The 16,209-nt window shown below is 44.4% G+C and overlaps 2 protein-coding genes and 1 long non-coding RNA gene across 5 annotated transcripts in view; 1 reads left to right on the top strand and 2 right to left on the bottom strand.

Moving 5' to 3' along the window:
• Positions 1–13,211, bottom strand: part of GPLD1 (glycosylphosphatidylinositol specific phospholipase D1) — a 59,870-nt gene extending 46,659 nt beyond the window's left edge. The window contains exons 1-3 of one of the 2 annotated variants that reach the window (XM_086370032.1): positions 13,025–13,211; positions 5,183–5,265; positions 2,636–2,691 (exon numbers count right to left, since the gene is read on the bottom strand). In XM_086370032.1, coding sequence (XP_086226158.1) covers positions 2,636–2,691; positions 5,183–5,265; positions 13,025–13,077 — 192 coding nt within the window. In that variant the 5' untranslated portion in view covers positions 13,078–13,211. Of the gene's footprint in view, positions 1–2,635; positions 2,692–5,182; positions 5,266–5,732; positions 5,979–13,024 lie in introns of those variants that run through there. The other variant, XM_086370029.1, reaches the window with a different exon arrangement.
• ALDH5A1 (aldehyde dehydrogenase 5 family member A1) overlaps positions 13,199–16,209 on the top strand; it is a 27,896-nt gene continuing 24,885 nt past the window's right edge. The window contains exon 1 of one of the 2 annotated variants that reach the window (XM_086370033.1): positions 13,199–13,595. In XM_086370033.1, coding sequence (XP_086226159.1) covers positions 13,269–13,595 — 327 coding nt within the window. In that variant the 5' untranslated portion in view covers positions 13,199–13,268. The remainder of the gene's footprint in view (positions 13,596–16,209) is intronic. The other variant, XM_086370034.1, reaches the window with a different exon arrangement.
• The window catches only part of LOC147347605 (uncharacterized), a 3,385-nt gene continuing 941 nt past the window's right edge, over positions 13,766–16,209 (bottom strand). The window contains exons 2-3 of the long non-coding RNA XR_015152337.1: positions 14,751–14,920; positions 13,766–14,013 (exon numbers count right to left, since the gene is read on the bottom strand). This is a non-coding gene — a long non-coding RNA (uncharacterized LOC147347605). The remainder of the gene's footprint in view (positions 14,014–14,750; positions 14,921–16,209) is intronic.

The raw sequence follows: 16,209 nt of genomic DNA, 5'->3' as shown, positions 1-16,209 counted from the left end.
CCAACTGAACTGAACTGTCCACAGTTGCAGTCATCCACTGAGGGTCTTGGGACATATCCCCTGAGGGTAAAGGGAATTACTGTACACAAGGGTGCATTGAAGGGTAATTAAAACCACTTCAGCAGTTAACTCTCAAATGGCTCAGGGGAAAATCATATGCATACATAGGCTCAGAAGGCAAATAGGATAAGTTATCAACAATTGGGGGAATTAGGTAAAAGTCATACCGAAAGTATTTGTCTAATTTTTTTCAACTTCTCTATCAGTTTTAAATTATTTCAAAATAAAAAGTTAACATAGGAAACTGGTTAAATAAATTATGGTACAGAGAATTATGTAATTGTTAAAAATTATTCTAAAGACTTCTATTAATATGGACATGAACAAATATATGATCTCTCTGATATAGTAAATTACCAAAAAGGCAAGTTTACAAAATAACGTAACTTTAAATTTTTTTTACGATCAGTTTCTATTAGTTCTATGATCAGAAAAGACCAAACCTATTCTACAGGCAGTGAGGGAGGAGCAGAGCAAAGAAAAGACAGCAACCAACCGAACACCATTGTTCTGATTTCCTGGTTAATACACCATATTTATTTATTTATCTAATAAATTATATTTATTCTTATAGAAGGACTAAAATCAGGGCAATAATGACCACCAAACTCTGGGAGATTGTGAAGGACAGGGAAGCCCACTGCAGACCATGGGGTCATAAAGAGTCAGACACAACTTAGCGACTGGACAACAACAAAATTACCACCAGTGTGAGATATGTTTGGTTTTTACAGTTCTTATACATTAATAAACTGACTTTCTCAGCTTTATGCATTAGTCTCTTATTAACTTGATTATGGTAAGTTAGCAGTGAAAGACGCTCAGTCGTGTCCAACTCTTTGCAACCCATGGACTGTATAGTCCATGGAATTCTCCAGGCCTGGGTTGGGAAGATCCCCTGGAGATGGGAAAGGCTACCCACTCCAGTATTCTGGCCTGGAGAATTCCGTATAGTCCATGGGGTGGCAAAGAGTCGGACATAATTGAGCAACTTTCACTTTCTTAATACTGGAGTGGGTAGCCTTTCCCTTCTCCAGGGGATCTTCCCAACCCAGGGATCGGACCCAGGTCTCCCGCATTGTGAGAGGATTCTTTATCAGCTGAGCCACAAGGGAAGCCCAAGAATACTGGAGTGGGTAGCCTTCCCTTCTCTAGGGGATCTTCCCGACCCAGGAATTGAGCCGTGGTCTCCTGAATTGCAGGTAGATTCTTTACCAACTGAGCTATCAGAGAAGCCATGGTAAGTTAAAGTCATTACAAATGCAGTCACCTCTGGATGGATCAGCAAAAGATAATCCCAGAACCAAAAGAACCCAGACCCTAAATGTGCAGGGCTTGCTGAGCACCACCAGCCTGTGGGATCTGTCTAGCATCCTTGGGGTAGCCTCCCTCTGGATCCTTTCACCAAACTGGACCAATGAGTCCAGCACTCACCAGAGAGCAGGTTTTAGTATAGAGAAGGAGAAACTTCAAAGCCCCACATACGAAGTTATAAAACAGATCCTCAATCTTTGAAAAGAGGTTTTCTGATAACATGAGAAAAGCTAACATAATCCCTGTCTTCATGAGTTAAAAGGGGGAGGTGTGTGTTCTCAGGGCACTCAAGCCGTTTCCAGTGACGACATCCGTATACGGATTAGGACCAGTGCTGAGGGGAAGGATGTGTGTCCATTTAACATGTTTTAAGTTAGTGATGCAAGCTTGAATACTTCTACTAGAAAATCACCCTGGGCACGCTCAGGATTGATTGTTCACACCATGAATGAGGCAGATTCTTGCTTCTCCTCTTTCCTACCACTTTCTATCAGGGTCAATGAAGACAACAGATATAAACGCTGTTTTTTTCCCTAGCGGGCCTGTTAAATTGGTGAATAAGGAAGTTGAAACTAATGACAAAAAGCAGTTTATGAACAATGCTAGATTTCAGTTTTTGTATCATCCTGCGTTCCATACTGGATTACCAACAGTCACAGGTAAATAATTTGATCCAATTCTGAAGTCATAGAGAATTTAACCACTCTTCTCAAAGGTAATATTTAAGAATCATCTTTGTCACAGTTTTATTTAGCTATAGAATTAGAAAGAGTGTATAGTGCCAGAATGGTTTCAACTAATTTGAAGATGGATAAAGGTGAGTCATCAGCTAGTTGTACTAAGAGCACAGTAGGCAGAAAAGTCTTAATCTCAAAGCACACTTCTCAATAAATACTTACTTCTTCCCATGATGATGCAGTTTTTACATAACACAGAGAGATAAGAAGTGGGAAAAAGTGGCTTACGTATAACTTTTCTTTACAAAAAGAAATAAAGTGTACCATTTTAAGAAATTCTCTCAAACACTGCTTTCAAATGTTTTTCGCACTATAATTTATATAAAATATTTCATTATTATATATATTCAAGTAGTGCTAAAGGAGATATACATTTTAACCCCAAATATTAATATTTTATAAAGACATAAAAAAGACTCATCTTTTTAATTGAAACTAAATATTTCAATATCTGTTAGGATTTTTGTCACCTATGAGAGGAAGCTAATGCCCAAGGAATAAAAGAAAAAAATCAAACTTTTTACCTCTTTGTAGTTAATACTCCCATCCTGAAGGTGGAGAAACTCCAGAGCTCTGTGTCCTGAAAGAATGAGTATATAAATGAATTAAATCCAACTATAACTGAAAACAGAACTGCCTGAAGATCATTTTAAAAGGAAAAGATAAAATTTTGTGCTTGTAACTGTCAAGGAAGTGGGATGTGAAAATTTAATTTGTACTAGTAATTTTCATTAGCTGATAGTTAGATTCAAACAATATTTATATTGTTATGATACAAATCAAAATTACAGTTTCTGCTTAACTAGCTCTTATGACCTTGGGTAAGTTACATTACCTCTCTAGGCTTCAGTTCCCCCCTATGTAAAATTAAGTAAATAACATCCACCTCATAGGTTTGGTGAGAGAATCACACAAAAAAAGAAAAAGGCTAAGTGATGAGCTAATGACTGACACATGTCAAAAACTCAAACAGAAGTTATATTTTGCTTCAACAATTCACAACAAACCAAGTTTATCTGTACAATACACGGTGTAAACCATGGACTGAATTAATGACCCACAAGTGTTTTCTCATCATTGGACTATTTTAGAAGGAGAAAAAAAGTCTCAAAAAGCCATGTGCTCCACCTACACACCCACACCCATAAGATATGCACACCCACATCCTCAATCTTCTTAGTATCAATAACAGGAACACTCCTTGTGAAGAGACAGTCAAAGGTGACACCTTATTTCTATTGTAAGTCACATACACAAAAATGTAGCCACTACCATATTATAAGCATTTATATCATAAAGAGACAAAGTCGTAGCAGTCAGAAATAACAGGTAGTAGGATTATAGAGGTTTACAGACTGAAACCAATGAAGGAGGCCAATTCTAATTAACTCACAAAAATGTCAATCATCCACACAGGCCTTATATAAGAAGTGAAAACAAGAACCAAGATATTTATTAAATCATGTAAGTTACTGGCAAATAATTATCAAAGTTTTAATCTCTTTGTATAAGAATCCTCACAATCTGTGCAGATTTGGAATTGCCTTCAATTATGTCCACATAAACATGTTATATTTATATTAACATATTAATTATTAGGGCCCTTGTTTGGCACCTACTGAAGAAAGGCAAGCAATTATCTGAATTTTAAAAATTTTGAAATTTCATCTGTCTTGCTAATTTTTTAACTCTTAACATTAAAAAGTTGAATATCCCCACTTATATTTGTTCCTCTTTGGCCCACTGCTAAAGTTTTTAGCAATTTCAGTTTCACAGAACTTAGATGTGCAAGATAATTTAGAATTCATTAAGAAGTTCAGCCCCCTCATTTTGCAAAAGAGAAAGAGAAAGTGAGTTGCCCAGAGTCACTCATGTAGTTTATAGCAGAGCTGGTATTAAAACCTACGCCTGAGTCTCTTTTCCACTGTCTCCTGACTTTAACATCTAACATTTTAGATGTTAAATGACTCTAACATTTTAGCATAGATGTTTCATGAAAGAATACTGGACCAACTGTTAGGATATGTAATTCTAGACTAGGTCACTAATGAGTTAGCTGTGAAAACTCTCTGCGATCAATTTCCTCTGTTGTAAAATAAAGGAACTATACTCAGTGACCTCTAGTATTCCTTCAAATCATAATTCTGTGATCATATAGTTCCTGCCCAGCAGAGCTCAATATTCTGTTTTGCACTGATAAATTTTCATATGTTCTTTAAATTGGGGAATAGTTGCTTTACAATGCTGTGTTAGTTTCTGCTGTACAACAACATGAGTCAGTCATAAATATGCATATATCCCCTCCCTCTTAAGCCTCCCTGCCCCCTTTCCAAATTTTCATTTTTCATTCATAATCTTGTTCTGCTTTGAACCTTCTAGAGGCAGCATAACTAAAACATTGTTACCGTTTTTATCCAAAGAGTAAAAAAACATTACGAATACATTTCATCCAAGAACCAACCTTTTGTGCTACCATCTACCTTTATCCAGATCACTCAGCCTTTGCCCCGAGCTCACAGGCATCAGCTTATTATATCCCCAGGCTCCCCAAATCCTGCCATCATTCTGGGTATCTCTAATATCAGGGACCATTCAAATTCCCCCGCTTCCTTGCTCTCCCTGAAGCCAACCATCTTTAAAGCCGTTTGACTCAGGGGACCCAGTCCTGTGGCTACATGTGGTCCTTCACGTATACTTGAAAATGTAAAAACAAAAATAGATTCCTCTACTCCTACCACACTACCCCCATTTTTCTCTTCTCCTATTCTATCAGTTCTTCTGCTTCATGGGACGCCCCCCCGCCAAGTTTATCCAGTTCCTATTTCCCCATGCAGAGAAACAGCCCGAGACACAGTGATCAAAGCACCTTCCTGCTTCTCCATGGACTTCACTCCGATAGTCAGTCCCCAGCCCTGGACGACTCCAGCCTGGGCTTTCTCCCCTTCGCTGCCGCATGGCTCAGGGCAGCAGGGGAACTTGTTGTCAACAAGTGGGATAGATTTTAAATCCCCTCCTTAACGTTTCTGACAGATACACTGTCCTTCATACCACGACAAGAGGCTGCCACTTACCTATTTCTATGTGTGTCGAAATGCCACATGGTGAACTTCTAGGGCAGAGGAAGCCCAGTAGCATCAGCAGTCCTGACCAGAATCTGAAAGCAGACATGCTCTCATTACTCCCCGCTCCTATGGTGACGAGCAATGCTCAGAGCTGCGGCAGCACGGAGTCTGGAAGCCTGGCCCAGACCAGCTGCTCTCCCTCTAACCAGGTCACTGACACGGGAAACCCTGCCTCATTTCAAAATAATATCATTTCCCAGTGAAGTCAACTGTTTAACTACTGTTTAACTTCACCAGGACAGCAAACAAACTCCACCTGGGAGAGGAAAGGAGAAAAAAAAAAAAGGGATAAACTGAAATCTCAATGCCTCCTGGTATGAGCATTCCCATCACCGGACCCTGGTTTCTCCTGGATTTCTTTTTAATATGACATTTGGACGGAGATGCAAAGTGGTCTCCAAATATTCTTTGCTTTCTTTAAAAAAAAAAAAGATATTGATAACCTTTATCTTTAAAAGTTATTGATTGTATTGATAATCCATATATTGGACCACCTCACCTCACAAGAGTCGATTTCTCTTGCATTTTTTCCGCACATATATCTGGTTGCCCTGCTTCCTCGGCCTCTGCAGCCACAAGTGCTGGGAAAGGTTTTATGATGATCAGTTGGAACCAGCTTCTCTTTCAGTATTTGGCAACAGATAATGACACTTGCATGGGATTACACAACAGCAACTTCTCCTGGTCTCTTTCTCCCCGGCTGTTCTTATAGCACTTATCCAGAACCTGCTGCCTGGTCAGATTCCTGCAAGCAAAGATGCTGATAACACTTTCAGTGGGGGAGAGGGGAGTGTGAGTGGAGAGCGACAGATTTTGGACCAAGAAAGAAGGATTCAGAAAATGAGAGGTTCAGAATACACCTGACGTTACAAGTATGCAATCTATTGCACTTAATCAATGGGAGAACTTAGGTATAACTCTTTGTAGAAGTGATGGTGATCTTAAAGCTCGAATGACGCATAACATTAGAAGCAGGAAAGTTGATTTTGAAAGAGGGGGAGGACACAGTGTTCATTCAGGTTAGCCAAATGGAAGAGAAGAAGAGAAGACGGGATGGTCTGAGACCCTCGGGTGTCTGCCAAGTTTCCTTTGCTCCTGCAAATCCCCAAGGAAAACAATGCTAACAGCTCTTCCCCAACCCCGATGGCATGAGGCCCTGCTGCTCCTGACTGTAGGTCAGAGGCCAGAAACTGAGTGTTTTGTTTGGCAAATGGATTGTTTTATAAACTTACATTTTTTTTTTTTTAAAAACAGGAAAAATCTGCATATAAATCTAGATTTCTGGGAATTTGCTGCTGGTCCACTGGCTACGACTCTGTGCTTTCACTAGCTGAGAGCCCCAGGTTCAATTCCTGGTGTGGGAAATAAGATCCCAAAAGCTGTGCAGCACAACCTAAAACACAAACAAAAAACCTGACTTCTAGCTGTTTTTAAAAAACAAACAAACAAAGAACTGGCTTCATGAACTGATGCCCCCATGTGTGAGGACCATCAGCTGGACTCCATCCAGCTGGCAGGTCTCTGTCCCCAGCCAGAGGTACCCTCCCCACGTTCCCCCGTCCCCACCAGCCACACGATATGTGCAGACTACCGGACCCTTCTGGCCACCAGAGGCCATGGAATTTGCTCCCTTCTCACTCTGAGTTTTCTGAAGCCTGCATGTGAGAGGCTGGTGATTACAATTTAGGGCTCTGGTAAGCCCAGAAGAACTTTCCCTGGTGGCTCAGACAGTAAAGAGTCTGCCTGCCGTGCGGGAGACCCAGGTTCGATCCCTGGCTCAGGAAGATCCCCTGGAGAAGGAAATGGCAACCCACTCCAGGATTCTTGCCTGGAAAATCCCACAGACAGAAGAGTCTGGTGGGCTACAATCCATGGGGTCAAAAAGAGTTGGACATGACTGAGCAACTTCACTTCACAAGCCCAGAAGACTCAGGAGTATTCAGTGACTGACAAAGTAAGAGGTCTGCAAAGGGTCAACAGGGAAGATGAAGCACTGCCTGAAAACGATATCTAATCAGATTTAATAAGACAAATCCATCCACAAAGCTCCAGAGAAAGAAACAGGTTCAGGGATCCGTAACTAAGCAATACTGATCCCGAGTTTCTCATTACATATAATTTTCGTGTTTACGGTTCAGAATGACTTAATTTTATGTATGCAACAGAACGAGAGGTAATTACTTGCTTAGGCAGTCTAGTGTGATAAGTTATGAGATACGGCCTTTACAGGACAATACTGCTTGAGCTTTTGTGAAGTTTGTATTACCTTTGTAACCATGAAAACAAAGATACGACTTTTAAAGGAAAGTTAAAATACAGTTTGCAATATTAAGAAAACTATCTGACAAATGTGTATGGAATTATTTTTCTTTCCACCCCCCTGCCCTCTTTCCTAATACAGGTGGCTTCGTCATAAAATAGAGACCATGAGTCTACCATTCAGAGCTTTTCTATAAATAGAGATGCAAGTTGAGAAGTAAACAAGCAGGTCCATTAAGGAATGGGGGCAGGAAGTATAAGCTTGAGCACAAGGCCTTGGGTTTCATTTGGGTCCTTGTTCTACTGCCTTCTATTGGGGTGACATTGGACAAAGTTACTAGAAGTTTATTTGTCTCAGTTTCCTTACTTATAAAATTATCCATAAAAAATGGGAATAATAATACTGCCCACCACATAGGGTCGTCATGAAGATCAGATGATTAAATACAGTAACATGCTTAGAATAGAGACTGGTACACAGTTTAAGTGTTCAATACACGTTGGCTTCCCCAGGGGCTCAGTGGTAAAGAATCCATCTGCCAATGCAGGAGATGCTGGTTCTATCCCTCAGTCAGGAAGATCCCCTAGACAGGGACATGGCAAGCCACTCCAGTATATTTTGCCTGGTAAATCCCATGAGCAGAGGAGCCTGGCGGGCTACAGTCCGTGGCATGGCAAAGAGTCGGAAATGAGTTAGCAACTAAACAACAACATCGTCGTTCAAAAGAATTTGAATTTTGCCTTTCTAAAAGATATACCTAAGACTTCTATTGAGGGAATTCCCTGGTGATCCAGTGGCTGGGACCCAGCGCTTTCACTGTCGGGGCCCAGCTCGATCCCTGGTCAGAAACTAAGATCCCACAAGCCCCTCTCTCCCCCAAAAGACTTCTACTGTGTAACTATATTTCTTATTGAATTCAAAAATAAGAAAAATAATTTTACAGTCAACATATACAGCAATACATTTTTAATAACAATATAGATTTGTGTATAAATCCAGCACTGGGTAGAGCGTTTAAAGTGAAGCCGGATCTCCTTGTGTAGATAAATGAAATACAATTTTAAGGTCCAGAAACGTTTGAGATAAAGCAGACACTTTCAGCTCACATCTACACATTCTAATATGCTGCTGTCATCATAGTGTCCTTAGAGTGAAAGGAAGAGAGGATGGAGAAAGGTAAAAGCTAGGAGGTGGAGGTGCTCAGGACAGGGGAAAGCCAAGGGGAAGGGAAGAAAAGTCCGTCACTAGGTGGCCTTATCCTTTCAAGCGCTGGTGAACACACCTGGCCAGCTCTGGGAGGTGTCAGAGCAGCCTAGAAGCAAGATGGGAGTCAGGAGGGAATCATTCCTGCTCTGAATGGGAGTTTGAAAAGAGCACAGAATAGTGGGGGAGTCAGGCAAGGGAGATGGTGAATTTCCTAGGCCCTAGGCACTTTTGCCTTGGTGGGGGCCTCCTCTTTCATAAGAATAAACGTTTTTCTTTTTTAAAAAAATTACCTTTTACATCTGCATTGGTATCAAGGTTAATATCTTAATACTTAAAATCTTATTTTTTAATTCTGACTTTATAAGAAGGGAAACATTTTTGTGTTCCCATAAAAATACTATGGGCCCTATGCAGAGTGGACACCGTTTGAAATAGAACCTTGGAAAAATAAGAGTTATTTCAGATCAAGAGAAGCAACAAAGCCGACGTCATTATTCTGGGCCTTAGTTTGCTCAACAAAACAGATTTCCCCAAACCTTAGAAATCAACCATCCGTAGAGCTTCCTCTGCAGGCAGAAGATGGAAACACACCAGTTCCCCAGGCCAGTTCAGTTCATCTGCTCAATCATGTTCGACTCTTTGCAATTCCATGGACTGCAGCATGCCAGGCTTCCCTGTCCCAACTCCCCATCACCAACTCCTGGAGCCTACTCAAACTCAGCACTGCCTCTCACCCACAATTCCTTCAATAGAATACAAGAAAGATTAAACTCTGTTTGAAAGTGCAAGTAGCTCAGTTGTGCCCAGCTCTTTGAAACCCCATGGACTGTAGCCCGCCAGACTTCTCTGTCCATGAAATTCTCCAGGCCAGAATACTGGAGTGGGTAGGTGTTCCCTTCTCCAGGGGATCTTCCCGGCCCAGGGATTGAACCAAGGTCTTCCTCATTATAGGCGGATTTTTTTAACCATCTGAGCCACCAGGGAACCCAATGCTATTGCCATTTCTGCTACAAATGTGACCGACTCAAGAATGAATGACAGTAACTCAGCAAAAACCAAAGTCAAAATATAAAGTACAACCTCGGCCTTTCACAAAAAAAAATCTAGAAAAAGTTGAAGAGCCCACTGTTCAGTTCAGTCGCTCAGTCGTGTCCGACTCTTTGTGACCCCATGAATCACAGCACGCCAGGCCTCCCTGTCCATCACCAATTCCCGGAATTCACTCAAACTCACGTCCATCGAGTCGGTGATGCCATCCAGCCATCTCATCCTCTGTCATCCCCTTCTCCTCCTGCCCCCAATCCCTCCCAGCATCAGAGTCTTTTCCAATGAGTCAACTCTTCGCATGAGGTGGCCAAAGTACTGGAGTTTCAGCTTCAGCATCATTCCTTCCAAAGAAATCCCAGGGCTGATCTCCTTCAGAATGGACTGGTTGGATCTCCTTGCAGTCCAAGGGACTCTCAAGAGTCTTCTCCAACAGCACAGTTCAAAAGCATCAATTCTTCGGCGCTCAGCCTTCTTCACAATCCAACTCTCACATCCATACATGACCACAGGAAAAACCATAGCCTTGACTAGACGGACCTTTGTTGGCAAAGTAATGTCTCTGCTTTTGAATATGCTATCTAGGTTGGTCATAACTTTCCTTCCAAGGAGTAAGCGTCTTTTAATTTCATGGCTGCAGTCACCATCTGCAGTGATTTGCCCACTGTTAGGGAAACTAAATAGTCTTTAGATTTCAGAGACAAAGCAGGGAAGGCTTCTGACCTTGCTTCTAACCTACCTGGACACTACCTTGACTCTGAGTGCAAGATTTCATAGATAAGCCCCATACATAAGATAGGGGACCTACCTTCCCTGGAGGGGATTAGGCCAACCAAGCCCCAGGCTTAACAAAATTCCAAGTTTTACAGGACAAAACAAACAGCCTTAACATGAAATCAGAGCTGCAATTTGCTCACAGATTGATGATGATATCAGTTTATGTTCTGGGATTATAAGCAGGAGCCTTGAACTGTGAAATTAAAAAGAAATTTAATGAAATTAAGACACTTGCTCCTTGGAAGAAAAGCTATGACAAACCTAGACAGCATATTAAAAAGCAGAGACAATGCCAACAAAGGTCTGAATAGTCAAAGATGTTTTTTCCAGTAGTCACGTATGGATCTGAGAGTTGGACCATAAAGAAGGCTGAGCACTGAAGAATTGATGCCTTGAAACTGTGGTGTTGGAGAATATTCTTGAGAGTCCCATGGACAGCAAGGAGATCAAACCAGTCAATCCTAAAGAAAATCAGCCTTGAATATTCATTGGAAAGACTGATGCTAAAGCTCCAATATCTTGGCCACCTGATACAAACAGTCAGTTCATTGGAAAAGACCCTGATGCTGGGAAAGATTGAAGGCAGAAGGAGAAGGGGACCACAGAGGATGAGATGCTTGGATAGCATCACTGACTTGATGGACATGAGTTTGAGCAAGCTCTAGGAGATGGTGAAGAACAGGGAAGACTGGCAGTTTGCAGTCCATGCGGTTGCAAAGAGCCAGATATGAGTGAGCAACTGAACGACTACTGAACTGTAATTTTTCACCCACAGAGCAGACTCACTTCCTGGGACATTTTCCCAGTTGGGACTCCAGATGAGCTGCGTCATGGGACTTCCCAGTGCTAAGTCTGGATGTTGGTCAAAACCCAATTTGATGATGTATCCTCTGCTGTTTCTATTTTTTTTTTAATGTTAGTATATTGAAAGTAAGCTGGATAATTCTCTAATAAATATTGGTATTATTTGTTTGTATATAACGAGTGGCTTGTTAACAAATCCTTTGAACCTGAGAAGGGAAAACTTTCTGTGAAACACCACAGGCTCTATCTACCAAAGCCAGCAAGAGCCTCTCCTCTTAGTAGAAATATAGGGAGTTTTTTGGGACTAGTGATCCTAAATCAACTCAGAGAGTTAGGTTTCATTTGAACCCACAGACTCTGAGTATAGGCCTGCTATTTATATCCTCATCAAAGTTGAGGCTTCCTTGCTACTTCCAGAGTTTTAGGCAAAGTCTAATTGTGATCATACCTTGGTTGCTTGATTTTGACAAAAGGGTCCTGTTGACTCCCTGGTAGCCTAACTTTTGTCAGCTACAAATTGGCACTTGCCAAGAGCATTGTTAGCCACCGAACAAAAGCATTTGCCATGTGCCTCTTCAGAGATTGAACCCCCTGGTGCTACAGCTGTTGAACTTCAACACTCCCTGAGGGAATTCAGGGTGGAGGGAGGCACTCTGTGCTCCAGGGAATCTGGTGGGACAGGTCTTTAGACAGTTGGACATTTTCAGGAACTGATTTCATGATTCTAATACTTGCATCTCCTCATATCTAGAAAGGCGCTAAAAGCATTAAATCTCTTCATGGTGACATCAGAGCCTCCTGACCAGCAGTAAAGTGAAAGTCAAAGTCGCTCAGTTGTGTCCGGCTCTTTGCGACCCCCTGGACTCTCTAGGCCAAAATACTGAAGTGGGTAGCCTTTCCCTTCTCCAGGGGATCTTCCCAACCCAGAGATCGAACCCAGGTCTCTTGCACTGCAGGAGGATTCTTTACCAGCTGAGCCACAAGGGAAGCCCGACTAGCAGAAAACCTTTTGTAAAATGAGCACTTAATTGTATTGAACTCCCTCCTTCACCAAAATCTTATATACTGACCTCCCTCCTCTGCCTCTTTGGAGCAGTCTCTTAGAGCTGAGGTGCTGCCTCCCGGGCTGCAGTCCTCATTTTGCCCCAAATAAAACTAGAAACTCTCAAATTGTGCATCTTTTTAGTGGACATTTTAATCTCACTAGTTGTTTGACCCAGGTCAGCTAGCATGGATTTTAACACTGAGCTGAATTTAAGGTAGCAACTGTACCGAGCCTTATACCTTCTCCCACAACAAACCTATGGGGCAGGTTATCATTCCATCCCGCAAAGCAGCGGACCCAGGGTAAAGGACTTGTGGAAGGTCACACGGCTTGTCAACAAGAGATTCTGAGTTTGATCCAAGTCTGTTCCTCTCCAAAGGCGCTTATATCAAGGGCATCCCTGCTCCCAGTTAACGCAGAAATAGACAAGCATCCAGGCAGCAGAACGCTGGGCCACACTGCACCCCCTCCGAGAACACTTGCCCCAGATTCTAAATGCACAGGAGCTACGACAGTGAAGCATGCTGCTCACGTCCTAAGAAACTGGGGCTGACATCGGCACATCCATGGACCAAGCACTAATTCCAGCGGCGGGGAAAGCTGGTTGCGGGATTGGTGGTGAGAGGGAGCGGCGGAGGGGCTAAGGAATAGTTACAAAGCTGACGCGGGTCCGCAGGCGCCGCTACCAGCGAGCTTTCCCATTCGCATCCGCGATCCTTCCCCGGTCGCGCAGGAAGCCAAGCCTGCTGGCGCCCTCGGTCAAACAAGGTCTAAAGTTCGCGGCTGTGCGGCGCTAAAGGCGCTGCTCCGCGTCCCCGCCGCCCGGCGCGCCCCCGCCGCAGCCTGGGTCCTGGGTGCGCACGCTCGCTCGCCAGCTTCCTGCCGCCACCGCCAGGGCCATGGCGACCTGCCTGCGCCTGCGGAGCTGCGCGGCTCCGCACCTCCGGCGGGCACCTCCCAGCCGGATCTGCCGCCCCCGTGCCGACTGCCCGGTGGCCCCGATTCGCGGCTACGCCCGAGGCCCGGCGGGCCTCTCCTCGGCCCTGCTGCACACCGACGGCTTCGTGGGCGGCCTCTGGGTCTCGGCAGCCGCCACCTTCCCGGTGCACGACCCGGCCAGCGGCGCCGAGCTGGGCTTGGTGGCCGACTGCGGGGTGCCCGAGGCCCGCGCCGCCGTGCGCGCTGCCTACGAGGCTTTCTGCAGCTGGAGGGGGGTCTCGGCCAAGGTGAGTGCGCGCAGGATCCAGGGGCGATAGGGGCTTTGTACCCTAGTGAAACCAGCTGTGTCACCTCTCCCCTCCCCAGTGCTCCAGGATACACCTTGTGGAAAGACAACAAAGAAGTTTGGTGCGGGCGTTAGGGAGCATGGCCCGGCTCTCGAGCCTCATAAAAGGTCGGGTAGAGGAGGAAAGGTTTCCCTGGTGGCTCAGACGTTAAAGCGTCTGCCTGCAATGCGGGAGCCACAGGTTCGATCCCTGGGTCGGGAAGATCCCCTGGAGAAGGAAATGGCAACCCACTCCAGTATCCTTGCCGGGAGAATCCCATGGACGGAGGAGCCTGGTAGGCAGCAGTCCACGGGGGTTGCAAAGAGTCGGACACGACTGAGCTACTTCACTTTCACTGTCAGGGGAGCAGAACACGAACCTGCAATTATAAGCGAACAGACCGCTGGGGGAGGGTGGTTGGTTTCGGGAAAGGTGAGAGCACGTATGATTTCAGAGCATCTGAAGTACCTGTCTGGCTGCAGGAAGACCACGCAGGAGGCTAACAGGGTGGTTTACACGGAGGCTGGTAGTGAGTGCTCGGGCCAAGTCATGAACTGGGGAGTGAAGAGAACTGGGGGAAAAAATCGGGGGCTTTGGGCAAGGGAAGAGACAAGCCCAGAACCACCCTCCAGGTTTGGGGCCTGAATAGGGAGATACATCCATTAACTGACATAGGCAGAAGTAGAGAATTGGGGGTGGGGGGTGTCAGAGGGGGAGAGACTGTGGGGGATGTTGAGGCAGGGAGATTTCCTTTCTCCTTCATTTAGTTTATGACAGGTAGTCAGCCCAGAGGTCATTTTCTACCCTGCCCTTCAGCATTCTTCGTCTGAAGAAGACAATCCAGCAATGAGGTCCAAGTACCAAGGGAATCTAACACTGATTCATCCATCAGACATTTTCTGAGCACCTGTTATGCTCCGCACTGTGGGAGGTTCTGGGATACAGCAGTTCCACAAAAGAAACATTCCTGCCCTCATGGAGTTCACTTGGAGGTGAGGGGAGGGAGGAGATTTAAGCTGTGACAAATAGCATAGCTAAACAAGTCACTGCTCCTTTCCCCTGGGTCCTGGTGCACACAAGATGTGCTTGCTCCTTGGAAGAAAAGCTATGACAAACCTAAACAGTATAAAAAAGCAGAGATGTCACTTTGCCAACAAAGGTCCCTGTAGTCAAAGCTGTGGTTTTTCCAGTAGTCATGTGCAGGTACCAGAGCTGGAGCGTAAAGAAGGCTGAGTGCCGAGCAACTGTTGCTTTCGAATTGTGGTGCTGGAGAAGACTCTTGAGTCCTGTGGACAGCAAGGAGATCAAACCAGTCAATCCTAAAGGAAATCAATGCTGAATATTCTTTGGAAGGACTGATGCTGAAGCTCCAATACTTTGGCCACCTGATGCAAAGAATTGACTCATTGGAAAAGACCTTGATGCTGGGAAAGATTGAAGGCAGGAGGAGAAGGGGACAACAGAGAATGAGATGGTTGGATGGTATCACCAACTCAGTGGACATAAGTTTGATCAAACTCTGGGAGATGGTGAAGGACAGGGAAGTCTGGCGTGCTGCAGTCCATGGGGTCACAAAGAGTCAGACACGACTTAGTGACTGAACAACAAACAAATAAGTATGTTAGAAGTAATGAATGCTATGAGAAAAAGTAGAGAAGGCTAACAGAATCAGAGGCCAGAGAAAAGGGGCAAAATGTAAAGTAAATAGTGTGGGCAACTGTATTAATTTGCTAGGGCTGCCATAACAGAGTATCACAGACTCAGTGACTTAAATAGGAATTTCTTGTCTCAGGGTTCTGGAAGCTACAAGCCTGCTCTCAAGACATGAGGGCAGGGCTGGTTTGTCCTGAGGCCCCTCTCACCCGGGCTTGTGGGTGGCCATCTTCCCCATTGTCACATGCTCCTCCCTCTGAACTTGTCAGTGTCCAAATCTCTTCTTGAGAATACACTAGTTATACTGGGTTAGGATCCACTCTTATGACCTCATTTAATCTTAATGACCTCTTTCCAGAACCTATATCCAAATGCAGTCACATTCAGAGGTACTGGGGAGTTATGTGAATTTGGGGGGAACTGAATTCAGGCTGTAACCTCAGGGTAGGTCTCATTGAGGACATGAGAAGCAAAGACCAAAGGGGGTGAGAGAATTCAGCTGGAGCAAATACCGAGTCAGGAGAGTGCCTGACACACGTGTAGATCAGCAAGAGCCCTTGTGCTGAGGAGACTGACGCAGAATTAGGAGGAGAGGGCTGGATGGAGTGGGGTGTGTAGCCATTCTAAGGACTAAGTGGGGTCTTACTCTAAGTGAGGCGGGGCTTCATTTCAGGGTTTTCAGAGAGATCTAACTTGCCTGCGGAAAGGATGCTCTGGCTACAGTGCTGAGAATAGATTGTAGTGGGGGCAATGGTGGAAGTCCAGGGACCGCTAGGAGGTGGTGATTTACATGGGAGATGCTGGTGGCCGGCACTAGAGTTAGTGGTGGGGGCGGTGAGGAGTGTTCTGATAAAGGATATGTTTTGAAGGTGGAAGACAGCTGGTTTCCCCAACAGACTGTTACAGGAGAGAGAGAGAGAGA

The sequence above is a fragment of the Bos grunniens genome, chromosome 23 (genome assembly GCF_055505025.1).
Source record: "Bos grunniens cultivar Pamir isolate PY7600 chromosome 23, Bosgru_T2T1.0, whole genome shotgun sequence".
Taxonomy (NCBI): domain Eukaryota; kingdom Metazoa; phylum Chordata; class Mammalia; order Artiodactyla; family Bovidae; genus Bos; species Bos grunniens.
The sequence above is the reverse complement of the archived record's forward strand: the minus strand, read 5'-3'. Positions and strand labels throughout refer to the sequence as shown.